The sequence below is a fragment of the Artemia franciscana genome, chromosome 10, assembly GCF_032884065.1.
Source record: "Artemia franciscana chromosome 10, ASM3288406v1, whole genome shotgun sequence".
Classification (NCBI taxonomy): domain Eukaryota; kingdom Metazoa; phylum Arthropoda; class Branchiopoda; order Anostraca; family Artemiidae; genus Artemia; species Artemia franciscana.
In genome coordinates, this window is record NC_088872.1 from 50,811,342 (window position 1) to 50,832,952 (window position 21,611).

The 21,611-nt window shown below is 35.8% G+C and overlaps 2 protein-coding genes across 3 annotated transcripts in view; one reads left to right on the forward strand and one right to left on the reverse strand.

The window, feature by feature from the left end:
- LOC136032330 (protein cycle-like) overlaps window positions 1-21,177 on the reverse strand; it is a 158,159-nt gene extending 136,982 nt beyond the window's left edge. Inside the window, exon 1 of one of the 2 annotated variants that reach the window (XM_065712643.1) lies at window positions 21,159-21,177. The gene's annotated coding sequence lies outside the window, so the exon portion shown is untranslated. Of the gene's footprint in view, window positions 1-739; window positions 900-21,158 lie in introns of those variants that run through there. The other variant, XM_065712642.1, reaches the window with a different exon arrangement.
- On the forward strand, window positions 10,659-11,647 carry LOC136032329 (uncharacterized). The gene has a single exon (XM_065712639.1). The coding sequence runs from the start codon at window positions 10,712-10,714 to the stop codon at window positions 11,582-11,584; it is 873 nt and encodes a 290-aa protein (XP_065568711.1). The 5' UTR covers window positions 10,659-10,711; the 3' UTR covers window positions 11,585-11,647.
- Window positions 21,178-21,611: the final 434 nt, after the last annotated feature.

Sequence of the window (21,611 nt, forward strand, 5' to 3'; positions counted from 1 at the left end):
ACAAAATTGTTTCCAGCTTCATAACTGTTCAATTTTATTTTACAAGGTTTTGAAGATATGCAAATACATTTCCTAAATTAAAAAAAAAAAAAAATTGATATGGCTCAAAATTCTACTCAAATAACGGGAATTACATTTTCAGAACTAAAGGAAGAGAAAAAGCAACTAGTAACTGAAAATTAAGGTAAAATGTTGTTTTGTCAAAATTTCAATAGGTCATAAACTCTTTCCAAGATAGCAAGAAGTCAATTAACTAGAGTTTTACTGAACTGAATTATTTTGGGTTTGGTCAACATATTTATATGAGAATAACATGTCACTCTGGCTGCTAACTATAGGTCTATTGTTGTTTCTTATTTTTATTTTTTCAGATCCATAGATACACTTAGTGGCCCTCCTTTGTACTGTGGCCCATCAATCAGCTACATAGAACTTTTCTGAGAAATTGACAGTATTCTATTCTTCAGATATAAGGAAACAATTTTTTATAGACTAATATAGCCTAAGTAACTCTTTGAGACCTTTTATGGCTCAGAATGTTGTTTCACCCAGAAACAATTGCTGAATTATAAAAGAGCATATAAAAGTCTATTTTAGATCACATTCGTCTTGGCTAGACTGTGTTGAAGACTGGAATTTTACCAAATAAACAAGGAATTAGACTTGTCTAGTGAGTAAGTGACTGACAAGAATGATTCAATCAATGTTTCAACTGTGAACTAACTCTTTTACGACTTACCTTTATGTCAAAATACTTTATTGGCCTTTTAAGACTAATAGATTCTCCAGGTTATTATCCTAGAAATGTAATTCAATTTTCTTGTTTGATTATTTGGAGACTCGAATCGAAAATCTCCATAAATTATCCAATGACTTCGCCATTTGATTTTTTCTATTTGAATACGCTACTAAAATTAAAAATGCATTAATGCATAAAGAGAGCGCGATAGTAATCAAATATGTAAAGGCTCGTTTTCAGATCATCCACATCAAACACGGAGTTCGACACGGGTTATGCAGATTTTAGTTTTGAGTACCTTGTCAAACACAGGTAAATGTCTTCTCAGAACCCGTGTTCAACCATGCTATTCTGGTGCGCTATAGTTTTGAGAAACCTGCGCCCAACGCGCTTGGAGCCCGCAAGATGAAAACGCTTTATAGTTTTACTGGGTGGAAGGCGATGACCGTGAAAACGAATTTTGTCGAACAAGCTTCAAACCCGGTGCCAGAAAACACAACTTAAGTTGAAAGTTAGGGCATCAATTGTGCCTTAGGAAACAAAGCCGGATTGGCTTTCCATGTGATGTTGACGACTTTTCAAAAGCTGCTTTTTATTCTTTGCGATAATACAAGAGTTGACTAGATTTGGAAAGCCCTCGGTAGTGTGTTTTTGGCTAATAGTTGTTAATACTTAATTCAAATTACTATGCGCATTGCTTTAATAAAGCGTTGACTTTTTGTTAATTTTGTAATCAGTTACTTCAAAATAATATTACATTTGAACACCTTGCAAAATCATGACGGAAGCCAATTTTAATTTTAATCTATTAAGAAATATTAGTTATGGCAGCATAAGCGGTAATTTTTAAATAACTGACATTTCAGTTGTTATTTGCGATAATTTTCACTTGCCAATCTTATAAACCAGCTCCATTTTCCATTGATATTTTGCACTGGAATTATTTGCGACTAGGAAATGCCTAGTAGCAAACTTATTACATATATGCGTATATTATTTATAACCCACTAATAAAAAAAAATGTAAATAACGGAGAAAAAAGACTGAAAAGGAACGAAAAGCAGTAACTATGAAAAAAAAACATTTTTAAGACAAAGGAATGGTGAGAGTTTTTTCTAATATCCAAAAGCTTAGTGCTTAGCACACCATTTATCCTAATATTTGACAAAATCTTCACATTTCTGTGCCATGGAGGAAAAAAAAGAAATTTTCAATGCCGGTAATACATAATGCAAAAAGAAGAAATATAATTTTTATTTAAAAGAGGATAATATCCGGAGAGATATAGAACCGAGAAATCACAAAAAGCAGAAAATAGTTTGCATATGGCCGTACGATTATATTTACCTCTGTTTACAACAATTTTCGAATAACCACCCTGAATTTTCATCTTTGAGACGAAAATAGGGCTAGAACGATTATTAGTAATTACTATTAGTAAAAAACCATACCCTAAAAATAAAAAAAATAAAAAATAAAAATCAAAAAACTATATCAATAAATATTGATACCCAACCATTCTAAAGACACCATTGAGGGGACTGAAAACAATTTATAAGTCAAAGGTGTTTCAGATGAAAAAGACAAATAGCCTAAAGCATGGTACTCGCACTTAGCGACATTCAAATAAAGACCAAAACGAATGTAATTGAGAAATCTTATTAATAGAATTGGAAAGGCTATCTTTACTTCTGGTAACAACAGGAAGATTTTCAGCATAAAATAAATACGAAACATTCGGCAGCCCAGGACAATGTGTCGGAGGTATATTATTAATTATATGAGAAATACAGATTTTGAATAAGCTAGGTGACAAACCACCTTCTTGTCTGACCCCTCTCCGAAATGGTAGTTTTTTTTCAAAATAGAACTTTAAGAAAAGGAAAACACTAATATTTCAAAAACAAAATGGCGGAAAGATGGAATTTCATTCATGCACAGGGTGAGCAAAATATCCATAACAAGGTATTGCGTTCAGAACACCTCGGGATTATTTACATTGACAAAGATTACGACATGGCGGCTATTCCCGGTACAGTTAGTGGTCTTTTCCATGTAATGTGGGAATTCTTCAGTTTTGCAGCTCACCTTTGTTATCAAGCACGACTTCGATCAGACCCTCAAGAATGGTATTAAACTGGAATATACCCTGTTTCCAATATCAAAGCCTCTTACAAAGCCACTACAGTGCTACAAAGGTCAGAGTTTTGCCACCGTGCAAACCAGTGTCAAAACGAAAGTAAATGAGGCAAGCGTGCTGGAGATCATAGCTACTCAGAGTGCACGTCAGACGCGCTCAATTGTGCCAACTGTGGATACAACCGTACAAGTAACAGCTTTTAGTGCCCGATTCTGACAAATCATGCCAAAGCTCGCAGTACTGCTCAAAACCAAGGTGCGCTGCTTCAATTAAATCAAGACTTTCATTATCAAGACTTGCTTGATAAACGGTGAAGTTCGTTTGTTTTTTCAAAAAATAAATAGTTCAAGAAAAAAATTTATATATCCTTCAAATAGCTTTACAGTGAATTCGAAATAATCTGTATAAATGACAGCTGCTAAATGAAAACAATAGTACGAGACTCGTTACTTCTTCCGACCACAAGTTTTATCCACCCAGCTAAAAATACCACGGATCACACCTCGGGTGTTCTAATGACAACTGTTAAAAGCGAGTACGAATTTAATCTGTTTGGATCTAATGAGGCATATATATCAGTAGAATCTAGTCATGTTGTAGCTGTTTATGTTTACATGCCAACAAACTACAGAAACGACAGATCGAGCCAGAAATTCGTGTCAGCTTGTTTGTCTTTGTCAAAACAACTCAGAAGAAAAGCTCTTACTCCTAAAGCTTGTATTGTTATGGGTGACTTTAATACAGACATTAAAGATAATGCTATTGGACTCTCGCAAATATTGAATGCTACATTACCGTATAATTTCTACTGTTTACAGAAAAACAGATCTTTTACTTATGTCCACAACAGTGGTATCACTTCTGAGGTTGACTTGTCGGTATGTTGGTATGGTTCGTGATGTTGGTATTTACTGATATAGTAAATCTTCAGCGAATAAATAGTAAGAGTTCCGACGATTTTCTGTTAAGTGACCAGTTGCACCTAGAGTTTTATCTACCTTTTCGTTCTCTAGAAACTTGTGCTCGCTCTAAGCCAAAGTGGTTTACAATAGAAATGTGGAGTCATATTGATGCTTTTACTTATGATATACTTATTGATTCGTATTTAGATAAGATAAGGGTTCCGTTTCATCTGCTTTCACAAGAAAAATCTGACCGGCTTCTCAGTTTGTATTCTTATTTTGTGGAATTATCACAGGTTTGAAAATGGCTGCATCTGTTGCTGTTCTGTCTGAAAAAAATAAAGCCACTTACCCGTAAAAAAGGCTAGTCAGATTTTCCTGATTTGAGGGATGGAAAGTCTCGCCATGTTTTTGAAAGACCATTTGAAAGAGTGTGAAAGACCAAGATCAGGATGGAACTTCAAATTATGAAGTCTAGTAAAAGCCAGTATCAAAAGATAGTAAAATCTTGGAAAAGAAGCCGAGAATAAGAGCTATCAAGTAATATAAAAACAATCCTCATTAGTTATGGCGTGAAGTACCTAAACTTGCCCGTTCTGCTTCGTCGCCGCCTGATAGAATTGAAATAAATAGATGATTTCAACACTTTTCTTCAACTTTTGATGCTGACCTTCCACTACTAAAAAGTAATTTCCGGGGGGAATGTTGTACCTTTTTGGTCGTCTGAACCAATATAGTAACTGTCTTACTATTGCACCGTCTTGTGAGGAATCTTTTGTTCAGCTTCTTCCTCTAGGAAAATCACGTGGGGCAGATGGTATCCATCCCGAACATCTGAAACATGGTACCCCCAAAACTGTTAAGTTACACAGCTTTATTGTTTCAGGCAATAGCATCGCAGGTCAGAGTCTCTCTTCAGTCTCTGACCTGTTAAGACCTTTCAATTAAGTAAGCCTTGAACCTGTGTTGCAAGACTAAATGACGAAATAAAAACAATATTGTCGTGAATGTAGATTACGGGTTACTTCGAACGCAGTCAGATGTGTTAATTGTAGTTCTTGGTTCCGTGCAGGGGCTGTAAAGTGTGCTAGGATAGAAATCACTAGTTGGAATAACTTCTAGATGTGCCTAGATTGCTCTACTAAATCTAAGGTAAATTGTACTTTTTCTCCAGTGCTTTCTATCCCCCCCATCAGAAACTTCTCGGACACCTCGAACCCTTGTTGAAAAAAGAATGATTCTTAGCATTCTAAGTGATCTCAGCAGCCCTAAACATTTTCCAGACACTCTCCTCAGTCAACTCCCTTCAGCCAATTTCTCCGGTCCTTTCTCAGCGTCGAGGCTGTTCTGAAGGGAATACAACTGCATCTTGCCAAACAATTGACTGTGGCATTGATAAATCAGTTCAAACGGACACTGTCCCTACACCCCCCATCTTACAACCAGATATTACCAAAATCTTGGTTTTACAAGAAAAGTTAACTGATGTGTTAGCTTTCATCTCCAATTTTTTGACAATTCACCAAAGCGATCTAGCATATCAGCCTACATATAATTCCATTTTGAATGAGGTTAATAACAATTTCATCTCTGACCATAAAAAAAGTACAATGTCCATAAGCCCAATGAATATTGATGAAGGACTTAGAGGAATAAATCCGGAAATTTTCATTGACCTCAATCCACCCTTGATACAGCCTAATCAAGGTAACCTTAATTACCACATTACGGATGCCCAAAAACGTGTGAACATTTACAAGGTGAATAGCCTGCATAATAAGACTATCTCTTCTGATAATAACCGAAAATGTGCTAATATAATCTTGGCAGGTTCTTGCCAATTAGGAGCAATTGTGTATTTGAACATATTTTTTCTTCAACCAAGCTCCAACAAAAAAGTGCTTTCGAAAATAGAGTTAAGGCAAACTACACTAAAAAAAAAATGAGCTCAGCGATTTTCAACCAAGTGCGTCAGCCAAGTTACAGCAAAAAACTCCAACAAAAAAATTGTGATATGCAAACATTTTAATCATAATCGTTGTAAATTTAGTAAGCAGTGTAAATTTTTACATATATGTCGTATTTTTTATTTCAGGTAGTTGGGTTCTGTTAAGTGCAGTTTTGACCATGTGAAGCTTTGTCCAGTTTTAGCTTGTAATAACATATATTGTAGTTTTGCCCATGCACCTCCAGTGGCTGATGTTAATTCTCCTCCCTGGGGCCCTGTTCCAGTGTCCCTGTCCAAAGATAAAAATTGTAAGAGCCACTCATCTCCCTTCCGCCGTCCTTTTTTAGTGCACCGCACTAAAGCGAAAATCTCTCATCGAAGTTCATCAGGCACAGCTCAAAAATTGACAAACCCTTCCCGATCCTGGGCTCTCCTCCCGTATCTTTTGTTACTTCCTCTCCCTCCCCACATACAGAAGTCCTATTTCCTCCCCCCTCACAATATGCTGCCCTATACCCTCCCTACTCTGCCGCAAACCAGAAATTTCTTGACGGATATGAATCACTATTCCCAACCAGCCCCCCTTTCCCAGCACCTTACGAAACCCCACCCCCAGCCCATTCGTTTTATCCCTCCTGCCTACCCTGTCAACGTAACTAAGGTCTGAGACTTTTTGCATTCAATAATTGTCTTGTAATAAATCCTAATTGTTCTCCTCGTGCTTCATCCATACAATTGCCCGTCCCCCACCTCCAAATCCCCAAGACAAATCTTTCTCTTACTCTAATAATTCATCTATTGATGTTGACTCTAATAGTCATCCCAAAAAAGTCAAATGTGCTCCTTGAGTCCCTTGTTCTGACTACATTAGTCTGGCCCCCGCTACGAATCCCACCACACCCCCTGTACCCATTTGTAATTTAAATAAAGTTTAAGTGTCAAAATGGTACCTTTGCAGGTCGTTTTAAATTTCCCACACTTTTGTTAAGCAACGCTGAAAGTCTTAACTTTGAAAAACTTAATGAATTAGGCTCCTTTTCTAAAATATATAGATCAGACATAATCGCTATTACTGAAGTACACGCTCAAAATACACACATGTTAAAAATGAATAATTTCACCCAGTTTATGAAACTCAAACGCGAAACCCACCCTCTGGGTAAGAAAGGGGGTGGAATTCTTTTCTTTGCCCGTAATTATTTTTATCGTTCAGAAATATTAGTTCCTTGTCTTACTCCCTTTGATGAAATTTTGTGGGTTTGTATTCGACCTAAGGTCTTACCACATCCGTTCAATTTGATTGTCCTGTGTTGTTTTTACTACTCTCCTGGACAGAGAGCGCCTGAAAAAATTAATTTTATTGAAAAAGTGCATGGCAGTGCTGACTATTTACTATCTAAATGCCCAAATGCTGGAATTTTCGTCAAATGAATTAAAACTTTGAGTCTACATGTAATACTTTTAGTCTAAAATAAATTGTAAAAGTCCCTACTACCAAAGGCAATTCTACTCTTGATTTAATATGCACCAATATGTCAAATTTCTACAGACCTGTCACCATTCTTCCCCCTCTCGGAGGTAGTTACCACTTTAGCCTACTCCTATCTCCACTAGCTACAGTTAAACGTTCCTTTACTATTATTGAAACCGTCTTTTGACCTCTAATTGACTCAGAACTATACACTATTGGCTCTTGGATCTCTAGTGAAAGTTGGTTCCCTGTGTACCAAACAAATGATGTCGACTACAAGGCTTTGTCCCTCCAAAATTTATTGAGGAGTAATTATGAAGCCCATTTTCTGCTGAAAAAAATTAAAAAATGCTCTACCGATAAACTTTGCATTACTGCGACTTTTAAAAAACTAATAAGGAAAAAATCAATTTGTTTAAGCAAGGACATGTCACACAGGCTAATAATCTAAGAAGGCTCCTGAAGAGAAAATTGAGAAAGGCAGCTTCTGAGTATTACAATAGTAAATTTAAGGATCTGTATTCTAATGAGCCCAAACAATGGTACAGGAAAATTAAAGAGATTTGCAGAAAAAAAACTGTTGTAGTTAATTATCATCTCCCTGAGCCCCCTTATAAGATAGCCAACGATTTGAAACTGCATCTTGCGTTAATAGTACAAAGTCTCCCCCCTTTCACTGGCTCAGGTCAAACTATTCCTCCCTCCACCTCTTTCCCCCAAATTTCTCCCTCTGATGTTATAAATAAAATCCGAAAGTTCAAAAAATCAAGTACTTGCCCGTTAGACATCCCAATTGAATTGATTAAAGCCTTTTCAGACACAATTGCTGAACGTTTATCTGATATTTTTAACCGAATTGTAAAATTTGGTAAATTCCCTAGTTGCTGGAAACTAGGTTATATAACACCCATCCCAAAGAAACCTTCAAATCTGACTATAATCAACATGCGTCCTATCACATTCACTCCAGTTTTTTCTAAGCTTTACGAATTGTTCCTTTGTGACTGGCTTAAAGTTAAAATTATACCACATATTGACATCCAACAGTCTGGTAATTTAAGAAAAACCTCTACCACCCATAATCTTGTACACTTGGTTCACACCATCCTAAGTGAACTAGAGAAACCAAATGTTTGGCTAAACCTCGTTTCAATCGATTTCCAAGAAGTGTTTGACTTAGTTGACCACAATATCCTAATTCGTTTACTACAGGATAACTTTGAAATTGACCCTCTATTAATAAATAATGTTATATCGTTCCTTTCAAACAGATCACAAGTTGTAAAATACAAAAATATTTACTCTAGCCCCCTCCCTAGGTACTGTGGAATACCTCAAGGAACCTTATTGGAACCACTCTTATTTCTTGTCATGATTAACGAAATTGGCAAGGAATTCCTCCAAAGATGGAAATACGTGGATGACTTGTCGATCCTTGAAGTATGTCATAGGGATATTCAAAGCGACCCCGTTGAAATCCTAACCCAATGTTCGGATGAATCTAAGAACCTAAATATCACAGGAAATTCCACTAAATCACATATAATGACGATCAACCTCTTGAAATCTACTCCTGTTTTTCGCGACCCGATCCCACCCGAGATGCTAGTGAAACATGTTGAACTCCTTGGTATCACAATTTCTAATGATCTTAAGTGGGACACACACGTTTCCAACATTGTTAAGCAAGCAAATGTTTCACTACCCATATTTAAGCTGCTACACAAATTTAATTGTCCTAAGATACATTCCCTTCGTGTTTTCTTATCCTTTGTCAGGCCATTATTGGAATATGCATGTCCGGTCTTGCATTCGCAACTTTCAAGTGAACTCAGTGACAAAATTGAGTCGGTCCAAAAGCGCTCGCTCAGAATCATTTACAAAGAAGGTAAAATTCCTTACCTCTTCCTCCTTAAAGCTGCACGCATTACCACCTTAAAGAAAGGAGGGAAAAAATTTGCTTGCTTTTCGCTAAATCAGTCATTTCCAGTCCCCGTACTGAGGACTTACTCCCTGAATTTCACAATCCCATTAGACCTCGACTCCCCCGGCCAGCCTCATTAGCAATCCCAACTTACTCTCCGACCCATGCTGTTACAGTGAGGTTTCGTAAAAGTTGTATCCCCTTTATTCTGGAGCACCTTAATTATAATTCGTGATTGTGTCCTTGCCATAATCCCCTTTTCCTCTATTGTCATTTTTTATTTTTTATTTATTGTAATATTTTTGTGATTTAACACCTTAAAAATTGTCAAGTTTATTGATTCGCCCTTTATCTTTGATGATTTTGCCTTTTTAATTTTAAGTGTTGAACTTAATGCACTGATTTGAAATTTGTTTTCTTAACTTTTACTGGACATATAAAGCGAATTCGGCTCTATAGAGCTTGTGATAGCCTTTTGAAAATAAATATTATCTTATCTTACTAGGGCTGGAAACATTAGTCAAACAGTTATGTACGTATTATCACTTAAAGTCTTCTCAAACTGATTCACTGCTGTTGTAAATATGTCTGTGATAGCCTTCGTTGCATTTGCAGAAAGAGTAACCTTTCTTCACCATTTCCTGTAGCCAGTGTCATGGAACAAGCTACCTGAACGTTTCTTTGAACCATTACGATCTCGATAACCAACGTGATAACCAACGTTGATAATCTAAACGAAGTTGTAGTTTTTTCAGAGTCATAGTAATCGAAAACGAGGTTGTGATTCTTTCAGAGTCATTGTATTCGAAAACCAAGTTATAATTCTTTCAAAGTCATAGTAATCGAAAACGAGTTTGTTATTGAAGTGTTCTATATCCTCTTTTCTGCTTTAGTTTTTACTTTTCATGTTTTTTTTAACAGTAATGACCAAATTTGTTAATTCCAAGAACAAAGTTAAAAATGATAATCTTCTGATGTTCTCACTGATCCCCCTAGTGCTAAAGGATAAGGGTGGGAATGAAAATGAGAGTGGAAGATTCAAGAAAGACCTTAGAGAGAGTTTGAAGAAAATTTTCTGTTCAGATTTGCACGCTTTAGCCCTTTGAAAGAAGAAACTACGAGCTATATATTGTTATGAGTAAAACTACCTCCCCCTCAGACCTCTAAAGTCTGGTTGATGATTAAAGTCAGAAATTTTTAATTTTACTGCCCCGTCAAGTAATTAGGTAGTTTTCAGACTTCAAGTTGTTGCTTTTACACAAAAAAAAGAAGAAAACGCCTAAAAGGATAAATCTTGCATTTTTTTTTAATCTTTACTTGGTGAGTCCACTACAGCAGATTCCAGAGAGTTTCACTGTAATTTGTATCTACACAATTCAGCCCTATTCAACTCAAGGTCATTAAACTCAACTCAGCTTAACCCTGTTTTTATGCTGATAAGTTTCGTGCATTGCACAATGAGCATTGCGAAATTTTGCAAAGTCACGATATAAGCTTTGGCAAAACCACAACATAAGACTCTCATAGCAAGACCAAAACCAATTTAGTTTCAAATCTAGTTTCAAATGTAGTGCACATTTGGTTTCAATGAAGATATTCTGGAGAACATTCTCATACATAAACTTATTTAAACTTATATTAATATTATTATGTTGTTGTGCTTTCTACATCTTAACGATAGAGACTAATACAAATTTGGTCATTCCTGGTGATAACGGTAGTAATAAAAATAATTTTGGAAGAAAAGATGATACCAAATCTTGCAAAGATAAAGGAGTTCACAATATTGGTGAATTTTGTCTAGACAGTGAGAATGCTTTAGATGGCTATAATTTTATTTGGAGCCTAAAATTTGCGCAAGGGCTTGAAAATATTATCAAGAACGGTTCAATTTTAGATCTAGGCGCCGGCCTAGGGAATTATGGACGATATTTCTTACGAAAAAAAGAAGCAATTTTTCCAAGTAAATTTAGAGAGAAAGAAGAAGAGGTGTTTTTTAGTAAAGTACCACACGTCATCAATGCACCACAAATCGTTTCACATTACGAAGGTTACGATGGGACCTTAAATATTGCAATATTGACTTCAGGCTTCATTAAACACCTTGTCCTTGCAACACCCCAGGAATTGAGACGTAAATTTGATTGGGTGATCAGTGTGGAGGCCGGTGAACATATTCCATTAGAGTTTGAATCCGTTTTCATAGACAATTTGATACGACATGCATGCAAGGGGATTGTCATGACTTATTCGATTATTAAGGCATTATCGAGCGACCAAAATAGCTCTTATATAAGAGAGCAAATGGATGAAAAAGGTTGGAAGATTTGTGAATCAGTTCAAAAGTATCTTCGCAATGTAGCTGACTTGTGGTATTTGAAAAACACAGTAATGGTTTTTGTGCCAAAAGGTGTCTCTCGGCACACGTGCCTAGATAATAAGTTAGTTTCTTGTGTTTAAAGCGATTTTAGCATATATTACTATAGCGTCAGGTTCAAATATAATAAAGGCTCTTCTTTAATATTTTATATTTTATTTGAGCAGTATTTAAAGCCAGTTCATGACAAGTCGTGTTAAGAGAAGTTTGACTCTTTCTCTTAACTCTATTTTTAAAACAGTAAGAAACTTTAGCGTAAAGAGCGGGGCGTTGAGGAGGAAAAGCCCCTTTCATATACAGAGTAATTTCTGTTTGTTTTAAGTTTTAATGTTGCTCCTTCCTTTCATTTAAAAAAACTTATTTTTTTTTTAAATTTAATTTCTGTACGTTTTTGAATTAATGCATGTTTTGATCTTGGCTCTCCACACAAAAATAATTAAAACAAAATTTGCATATTAATTAATTGCAATTAATCAGAAGATTTTGAGAAAAAAGGAGCGAAGGAGGAGACCTAGTTGCCCTCCAATTTTTTGATTACTTAAAAAAGCAACTAGAACTTTAAATTTTTTGCAAACGTTTTCATCGGTGAAACATATACGTAACTTACGAATTAACTTACGTAACGAACTTCTATATTCGTATGTTTTTATTGCGTATATGAGGGGGTTCAATCCTCGTCGATAGCTCGCTCTTTACACTAAAGCTTAGATTTTGTCCCAATTCCTTAAGAATGACTTCTGAATCACAAAGGCCATAGAATAAATAGTTAAAATTACTAAAAATACTTTAGCGTAAAGAGTGAGGTATAACGAGGAGGTAAACCCTTCATATGCATAATAATTTTTATTCGTTTAAAGTTTTGATGCTGCTTCTTACTTTCAGCAGAAAAAACCTTTTCATATTTGTTTTTTCATTGTTTTTTTCAAATAATGCTAGAAAATCCTGAGCCCCCTTCATTGAAATTATTTTCTCCCATGAGAAGTTTCTCCTTGGAAATATCCTCCCAGGTAACCCCCCCCTCAACTCTCCCCAATAAAAGCAAAAAAATCCCCCTGAAAACGCCTGTACACCTCCCAGCAACCATTATTATATGTAAACACAGGTCAAAGTTTGTAACTTGCAGCCCCTCCCAAGGGGACTGCGGGGGAGTAAGTCGTCCCTAGAGACGTAGTTATTAGGTTTTTTGACCATGGTAAATAAAATGGCTATCTGAGAATTTTGATCCGGTGACTTTTGGGAAAAAATGAAACTGGGAGGGGTCTAGGTGCCCTCCAATTTTTTGGTCACTTAAAAAGGGCATTAGAACTTTTAATTTTCGTTAGAATGAGCCCTACCGTGACATTCTAGGACCACTCAGTCGGTACGATCACCCTTGGGAATAAAAAACAAATAAACACGCATCCGTGATCTGTCTTCTGGCAAAAAAAAAAATGCGAAATTCCACATTTTTGTAGATACTTGTACAAAAAGGTTTTCTGATACGCCGAATCTGATGGTGTAATTTTCGTTAAGATTGTATGACTTTTAGGGGTGTTTCCCTCTATTTTCTAAAATGAGGCAAATTTTCTCAGGCTCGTAACTTTCGATTGTTATAACTGATCTTGATGAAACTTATATATTTAAAATCAGCATTAAAATGCAATTCTTTTGATGTAACTATTGGTATCAAAATTCCAACTTTTAGAGTTTCGGTTACTATTGAGCCGGGTTGCTTACTGAGGGACGGCGAATGCATTTGCTGAACATCTTAAGAAAGTTGGAAATTACTGGTGGATCAAATTTCTGATTGAACACATGATCATAAAAAATATTGACCTAATAAAGTAGATTGAACTATATTTATGTACCCTATCCAATTTTTGGAGTACCCAAAAGCTGTTACTAGTTTAAAAAATGAATTTTCTACAGAATGTGATGGTACGTCGACTTCTCTGTTTAAACTTTTAGCTGGTGTAATTTCTCAGCCACTTTTATATATTTGTATGTATTACATAAAAATGTATTTTTTTCAGGCTTGTCTTGAGGTAGCTAATGTTTTACCTTTTTTTTAAAGGTGACTAAGATAATCCCAACAGTTATAGGCCTATTATAAATTTATCACCTGTTTCTAAAGTTTTTGAAAAGATAGTAAAGGGTAGGTATACTACATTTGTGATCGAAAATTATCTTGTTTTTCTCCCAGTCAGTTTGGTTTCTTGAGTGGTAGGTCAATAGAGCAAGCAGTAGCTGCTTTACATTATCAAACAGTTCGTGGTAACGAACTGGAGTAAGGAGCGACCTGGCTAAATAATAACCAAAACTCTAAAAAATTGAATTTTGATATCAATACTACATCAAAAGAATCGCATTTTAATGCTGATTTTAAATATAAAAGTTTCATCAAGTTTAATCTTACCCATCAAAAGTTTCGAGCCTGAGAAAATTTGCATTATTTAAGAAAATAGGGGGAAACAACCCCTAAAAATCGTAGAATCTTAACGAAAATGACACCATCAAATTCAACGTATCAGAGAACCCTATTGTAGAAGTTTCAAGCTCCTATCTACAAAAATGTGGAATTTTGTATTTTTTGCCAGAAGACAAATCACGGGTGCGTGTTTATTTGTTTGTTTTTTTGTTTTTTCTTTTTCCCAGGGGTCATCGTATCGACCAAGTGGCCCTAGAATGTCGCAAGAGGGCTCATTCTAACTGGAATGAAAAGTTCTTGTGTCCTTTTTAAGTGACCAAAAAAATTGGAGGGCATCTAGGCCCCCTCCCACGCTCATTTTTTTCCCCAAAGTCAACGGATCAAAATTTTGAGATAGCCATTTTGTTCAACATAGTTGAAAACCATAATAACTATGTCTTTGGGGATGACTTACTCCTCCACATCCCTAGGGGAGGGGCTGCAAGTTACAACTTTGACCAGTGTTTACATATAGTAATGGTTATTGGGAAGTGTACAGACGTTTTCAGGGGGATTTTATTTTGTTTGGGGGTGGGACTGAGGGGAGGGGGCTATGTTGGAGGATCTTTCCTTGGAGGAATCTGTCATGGGGGAAGAAAAATTCAATGAAAGGGGCGCAGGATTTTCTAGTATTACTATAAGAAAACAATGAAAAATAAACATGAAAACGTTTTTTTAAATGGAAGGAAGGAGTAGCACTGAAACTTAAAACGAACAGAGATTATTACACATATGAGGGGTTCTAAAAATACTTTAGCATAAAGAGCGAGGTATTTAGAAGGAGATAAATACCTCGCTCTTTATGCTAAAGTATTTTTAGTAATTTCAAATATTTATTCTACGGCCTTTCTCATTCAGGGGTCATTATTAAAGAATTGGGACAAAACTTTCGATTTAGTGTAAAGAGCGAGGTATTAACGAGGCTTCAAACCCCATCGTATGCATAATAAAAATATAGGATTATGAAAGTTTGTTACGTAAGTTAATTCTTAAGTTACGTATATTTTTTACTAATAAAAACGTTCGTTAAAAATTAAAAGTTCTAGTTGCCTTTTTAAGTAACCAAAAAATTGGAGGGCAACTAGGCCTCCTTCTCCACCCCTTATTTCTCAAAATCGTCTGATCAAAACTAAGAGAAAGCCATTTAGCCAAAAAAAGAATTAATATACAAATTTCATTTTAATAATTTATGTGCGGCCAGCCAAAACCAAACATGCATTAATTCGAAAACGTTCAGAAATTAAATAAAAAAAAACTGATTTTTTTAGCTGAAAGTAAGGAGCGACATTAAAACTTAAAACGAACAGAAATTACTCCGTATATGAAATGGGTTGTCCCCTCCGCAATCCCTCGCTCTTTACGCTAAAGTTTGACTCTTTGCCACAATTCTACTTTTTAAAACAATTAAAAGCTTTAGCGTAAAGAGCGAGGGATTGCGGAAGGGACAACCCATTTCATATACGGAGTAATTTCTGTTCGTTTTAAGTTTTAATATTGCTCCTTACTTTCAGCTAAAAAAAATAGTTTTTTTTTTATTTAATTTCTTATCAGAGGCTATGGATGATAACTTTACGCTAAAGTTTGACTCTTTACCACAATTCAACTTTTTAAAACAATTAAAAACTTTAGCGTAAAGAGCGAGGATTGCAGAGGGGACAACCCATTTCATATACGGAGTAATTTCTGTTCGTTTTAAGTTTTAATGTCGCTCCTTACTTTCAGTTAAAAAAACTGATTTTTTTCATTTAATTGTTCAAAATAAATCAATAAGAATCCAAAACCATTTTTTAACACACCCTAGGAAGACAGAAATATTATCTGAAACTAAAACATTTTTTTTTTATTTCTGGTTATTCTTGATTTGCCATAAATTTTTCACTTTAATTTTTAAACATCCAACGTAGTGATAATTTTTTCAATAGCATGCAAATTTGTTGGAAATAAGCATAGCCTAAAGTTTGACTCTCTCTCTCAACTCTTCTTTTTAAAACAGTAAAAAAAACCTTAGTGTAAAGAGCGGGGCGTTGATGAGGAAGCAGCCCCTTTCATGTACGAAGTAATTTCTGTTCGTTTTAAGTTTTAATGTCGCTCCTTACTTTCAGTTAAAAAAACTTGTTTTTTATTTATTTAATTTTTGAAGGTTTTTGAATCAATGCATGTTTTGATTTTGGCTCTCCGCAGGGGAATAATTAAAACGAAATTTACATATTTATTTATTTTTTTGGTTAAATGGCTTTCTCATAGTTTTCATCGAATGATTCTGAGAAAAAAGAGCAGGGGAGGAAGCCCAGCTGCCCTCCGATTTTTTGGTTACTTAAAAAGGCAACTAGAACTTTCAATTTTTTACGAATGTTTTTATTAGTAAAAGATATACGTAACTTATAAATTAGCTTACGTAACCAACTTTTGTATTCTCATTTTTATTACGTATATGAGAGGGTTCGCCCCCTCGTCAGTACCTCGCTCTTTGCACTAATGCTTAAATTTTTTCCCAATTCATTAAGAATGACCCCTGAATCACAAAAGCCGTAGAATAAATAGTTGAAATTACTAAAAATACTTTAGCGTAAAGAGCGAGGTATTAGGAGGAGGTGAGCCCCTCATATGCGTAATAATATCTGTCCGTTTTAAGGTTTAATGCTGCTCCTTACTTCCAGTCGAAAACACTTTTTAATATTTATTTTTTCATTGTTTTTTTTTTAAATAATGCTAGAGAATCCTGCGCTCCCTTCATGGAAATTTTCTTCCCCCATGACAAATTTCTCGATGGAAAGCTCCCCCAAAATATCCCTCTCTTCTCAGCCCCTTCCCCAACCAAAAAATTCCCTGGAAACGTCTGTACACTTCCCAATAACCATTACCACATGTAAGCACTGGTCAAAGTTTGTAACTTGTAGCCCCTCCCACGGGGACTGTGGGGGATTAAGTCTTCCCCAAAGACATAGTTATAAGGTTTTTCGACTATGCTGAATAAAATGGCTATCTCAGAATTTTGATCCGTTGAATTTGGGAAAATAATTAGCGTGGGAGGGGGCCTATGTGCCCTCCAATTTTTTGGGTCATTTAAAAAAGGCGCTAGAACTTTTCATTCCCGTTAGAATGAGCCCTCTTGCAAAATTTTAGGACACACTGGGTCGATACGATCACCCCTGGGAAAAAAAAACAACAAACAAACAAATAAACACGTATCCGTGATCTGCCTTCTGGCAAAAAAACACAAAATTCCACATTTTGTAGATAGGAGCTTGAAACTTCTACAATAGGGTTCTCTGATACGCTGAATCTGATGGTGTGATTTTCGTTAAGATTATATTACTTTTAGGGGGTGTTTCCGCCTATTTTCTAAAATAAGGCAAATTCCTCGGGCTCGTAACTTTTGATGGGTAAGACTAAAGTTTGATGAAACTTATATATTTAAAATCAGCATTAAAATGCCATTCTTTTGATGTAGCTATTGGTATCAAAGTTCCATTTTTTAGAGTTTTGGTTACTATTGAGCCGGGTCACTCCTTACTACAGTTCGTTACCACGAACTGTTTGACTAATTTGTAAGGGCAGTACGGTATTTAAAGTCAGTTTCCCTTGATTTCTAATAGTAAAGTTGAATGGCTTCATTACAAGTTGTTTCCTATTCATCTTAGGTGATTTAAACTGTGAGAAGGGAATCTACGGGCCAAAGTTACTTCTGGTAAAAAATTTAAGTTCTGGAAGACCATTTGACAACAATTTACAATAACTGCGATAGGTAAAGAGCTTCCAGGGACATTAAGATACACTTGAACAGACAATACAAAAAGAAAATATTATCCGTATCACTTGAATCAGTTGAAAAATATATTCGCGATATTAACGGCTTGTAGTATTGAAAAAAAAAAAACTCACAGTTTTTGCCCCAAAAGTATCTTATGGTGTATGTGGTCTACTAATAATTGAGTTTCTTATCTTTAAAAGGCCTTTAAAGATGAAGCACCACAATGTATCGTTCAGCCGGAATAACGCTATTCCCTCCTCAACGCTCCGCTCTTTGCGCTAAAGTTGGACTCTTTCTCCTCAGTGTATCGTTCAGCTGCAATAAAAGCTATCTTTTTATATTTAACATTTTGTTTGAGCGGTAATTAACTTCAATTTGCGTTGATTTCTAATAGTAAAGTTGATTGACTTCTTGACAAGTCGTGTTCTAATTATCCTAAGTAAATGATACTGTCCTGAGGGCTTCTCTTGGCCAAAGCAGCTTCAGGTAGGGAATTCAACCTCCCAACGTAACCAAATCCCAAAGACCTAGTTCTTAAAGGGATGTAACGATAAATGAAAATGACGAATCTTTATGCAAAAATTAAAATTTCACTTTTAATTGGCTAATTTAAAATTATCAGAGCCGAAAAGCCCATCTTTAATGTCTTTCAAACATTTAGCTCTGATGTCTGAAAGAATAGGATGTACCAAAAGACACTTTTGGAACGTACTAGACACCTCTTTCGTCTAGTTGTCTTTTTTTTCTAAAAAGAGTGCTAAAAATTGTAAGAGATTAAAGTGACGTCATGAGTCCCGTATTCATCATTTATTTACTTACGAAGTACCTACGACGAAGTACCTATGTGTGTTTTCATTTCTTTTAGTTAAATCCCTGTATGCAGACGTATGAAAGGGGGGGGGGAGGCTCCTTAGTTCTCCTAGAAATATAGAGATTTTTAAGGCTTTTCATGTATTTTCATCTAATTCAAATACCAAAATAGCATGCTCCTCCTGAAGAAAATCTCATGTTTGTTCTTGTCCAGTGGTCATTGGCCATTTTTTGGGAGCTGGAAAACAAAGCCGGCTTAGCTATCCATTCTTTGTTTCGTTTATTCCTGAATAGAGGACGGCTGCCAGATTATTATTCGCGAGGAGACAAGAATTCGCTAGCATTGGAAAGCGAACGCAGCCCAATGGTGGAGTGGTTCTGGCTAGTTGTCTATTGCGTCAAATTTAAATTATTACGTTATTGTCAATTACTTGAAGAAATGAATAGCATTTTTAAAACCTTACAAGACAGTGACTGAGACTGTTTATTAATGCTGGTTATACATACTAGTCGATCGAAAGGAATCGCACGGAAGCGTGGTTAGTTTCTTAGTAGCCTAGTTTTACACTTGTTATTCGTGGCTCATGGGTATAATTTTCATTTGCCTTTCTTTTAAGCCAGCTTCACTCTCCATTGTTTTTTTGGTGACTGGCCCTTTTCACCGATAAAACACAGTTGTACTTGTATGTTAAACAGAACGTTAACTAACGTTAACTGCTAACGTTAACTAACGTTAACTGCGAACGTTAACTAACGTTAGTTAAACTAACGTTTAACTTGTATGTTAAACCTCAAAAAGTTAAGTTAGATAAACATAATAAAATACTTTGGTTTAGACAATGCTTTAGTTTATGTGAAAATATATTTGTGTTTTAAATTTGCACCTTAAGGGGGGCAGGGGAAGGTAAAGTAACCTAAGCCTAACCTAATTTAACCCCCAACCCCTCCTGATAGCCCCTCCTGATGGGTAAATTAAATAAATCTCACCAAACCCTCGCCAAAACCTCGCTCTTAACCCTAAGGTTTAAATTTTGTTCCAATTCCTTAAGAATGACCCCTTAATCACAAAGGGTTTTAGTTTGAATAAATAGCTCTTTTAAAAGTCCTAAGAAAATTTAGCGTAAAGAGCGAAGCATTGTTGAGGGGGGAACTCTCTCAAGAACGTAATAATTTATGTTCGTTTCAAGTTTCAATGTTGCTCCTTATTTTTAGTTGGAAAACTTGTTGTTTCATTTAATTTCTGATCGTTTTTTAAATATTGCTGGAAACAATTCATGGAAAATTCCTTTCCCCATGAAAAATTCCCCATTGAAAAATTATCCCACATAACCTTCTCTTTCTGACTCCCCACCTGGGGAGTCAGTTCAAAAATTCTCCCTGAAAACGTCTACATACTTCGCCAAAAAATTGTATTACCCAACAGTTCCATAGGTATAACTTACCTCTAGCTTTAATATTCCTTGACTACACCGCGGCCTTTGACTCCGCTGCTCGTCAAAAGCTCTGGAAACTCCTTTCGATCAATGGCATGCTTGTAAAGTTTATTGAACTTATTCAAGCATGTTACTCAGAGTCAACAAGCCAGATAAGAATTTATGGCAAGGGATCTGAAGAATTCCTAGTCTATAGTGGAGTTAAGCAAGGCTGTGTTCTGTCTCAAATCCTACATAACTATTGTATATACTGGGTACTAGAAAATGCCCTATTAAAACACAAAGGTTGCCCAAATCGGGAAAAAATCTGCCCTTGACCGACTTGGATTACGCTGATGAGGTCGGGCTCTTCTCTGACCCTGAACATGCTCTAAAGAAGCTAGATGCTATTGTCGAATGGTCAAATCTGATTGGACTTAACGTAAGCGAAGAGACAACTAAATTTATGATCATGAATCATCCGACCCAAATATCTTTGAGCGTAAATTTAACTCAGCTAAAAAGAGTTGAGTGCTTTACCTATCTAGGCTTAATACTTCGCACTGATGGCGAACACATTTGTATATAATGTCTTTTGATTCCCCTCAAAATTTTTTGAGAGTTTTACCTCAACTCCCTTAACCTTTTTGAAGATTCAGGATCAAACAGGCCCCTTTTCCAAATAACCAACCTTGAATACAAGCAATGGGGAAATTATACAACTTACTACACTTACTCCATGGAATGTGGGGGGATATGAAATCCTGGAGGCATTGTTATTTGATTTTTCAATCATTTTGAACAAGATCGCTATTACAAAATTTTGATTAGATATCTTTGGAGAGAGGACAGCTTAAAAAGAGAATGGGAGAGGGACTGGCTGCCCTCTGATCACTTTTAACATCCTCATCAACATGGCCTGAAAGCTTAAACTTAATACCGTAAGCCATTCCCAAGATATTGCACATACGACTTTTTAAGGTTTTCTAAACAGCTGTAGTAATTGAAGGCATTCACTAATGCACATAGATCTCCCAAGAAGGCGTGATCATTAATAAATTTTTATGTTGACGAAAAAAAAAATGAATTCTCTTCCGGATGAGATGATGACCTCGGATGAAAATACATCTGTTATATGAAAAATTGACGTTGCTAACATGCTTAATACTCACTTCGCCAAAATAAGTGAAAAGACTTTGGAAGAGGCCTTCTGAAATTTAACACCAAAATCTACTGACCTGAAAATTATTCACCCCCTCTATTCACCGATCCATATTCCTCACCCCAATGTCACCAGCTGAATTAGTGATTGTACCTCATCGACTGAAAAATGGACAATCAGAAGGAACTGATTTTCTACGCATTTACTGGTCGATTATGCCAAGTACTGTTAATTTTCTTTTCCATATAATTAATTTTTGTTTCAAGAATGGTACATTTCCTTCTAGCATGAAGTCCACCGTGTCATTGCACTACATAAAGAGGGAGATGTGAGTGACCTGTCTAACTATAGATCTTAAACAAAATTGCTATCTGAAAATTATGATCGGAGGATCGGAAATCCAGAGAAATTGGGGAAACAATTGGGGAAACAAGGGGACAGGAACCCGGTTGCCCTCCAATCACTTTTGACTCTTGAAAACAGCACTAGAATTTTCAATTTCCAATCAATTGAGCCCCCTTTGACGTTT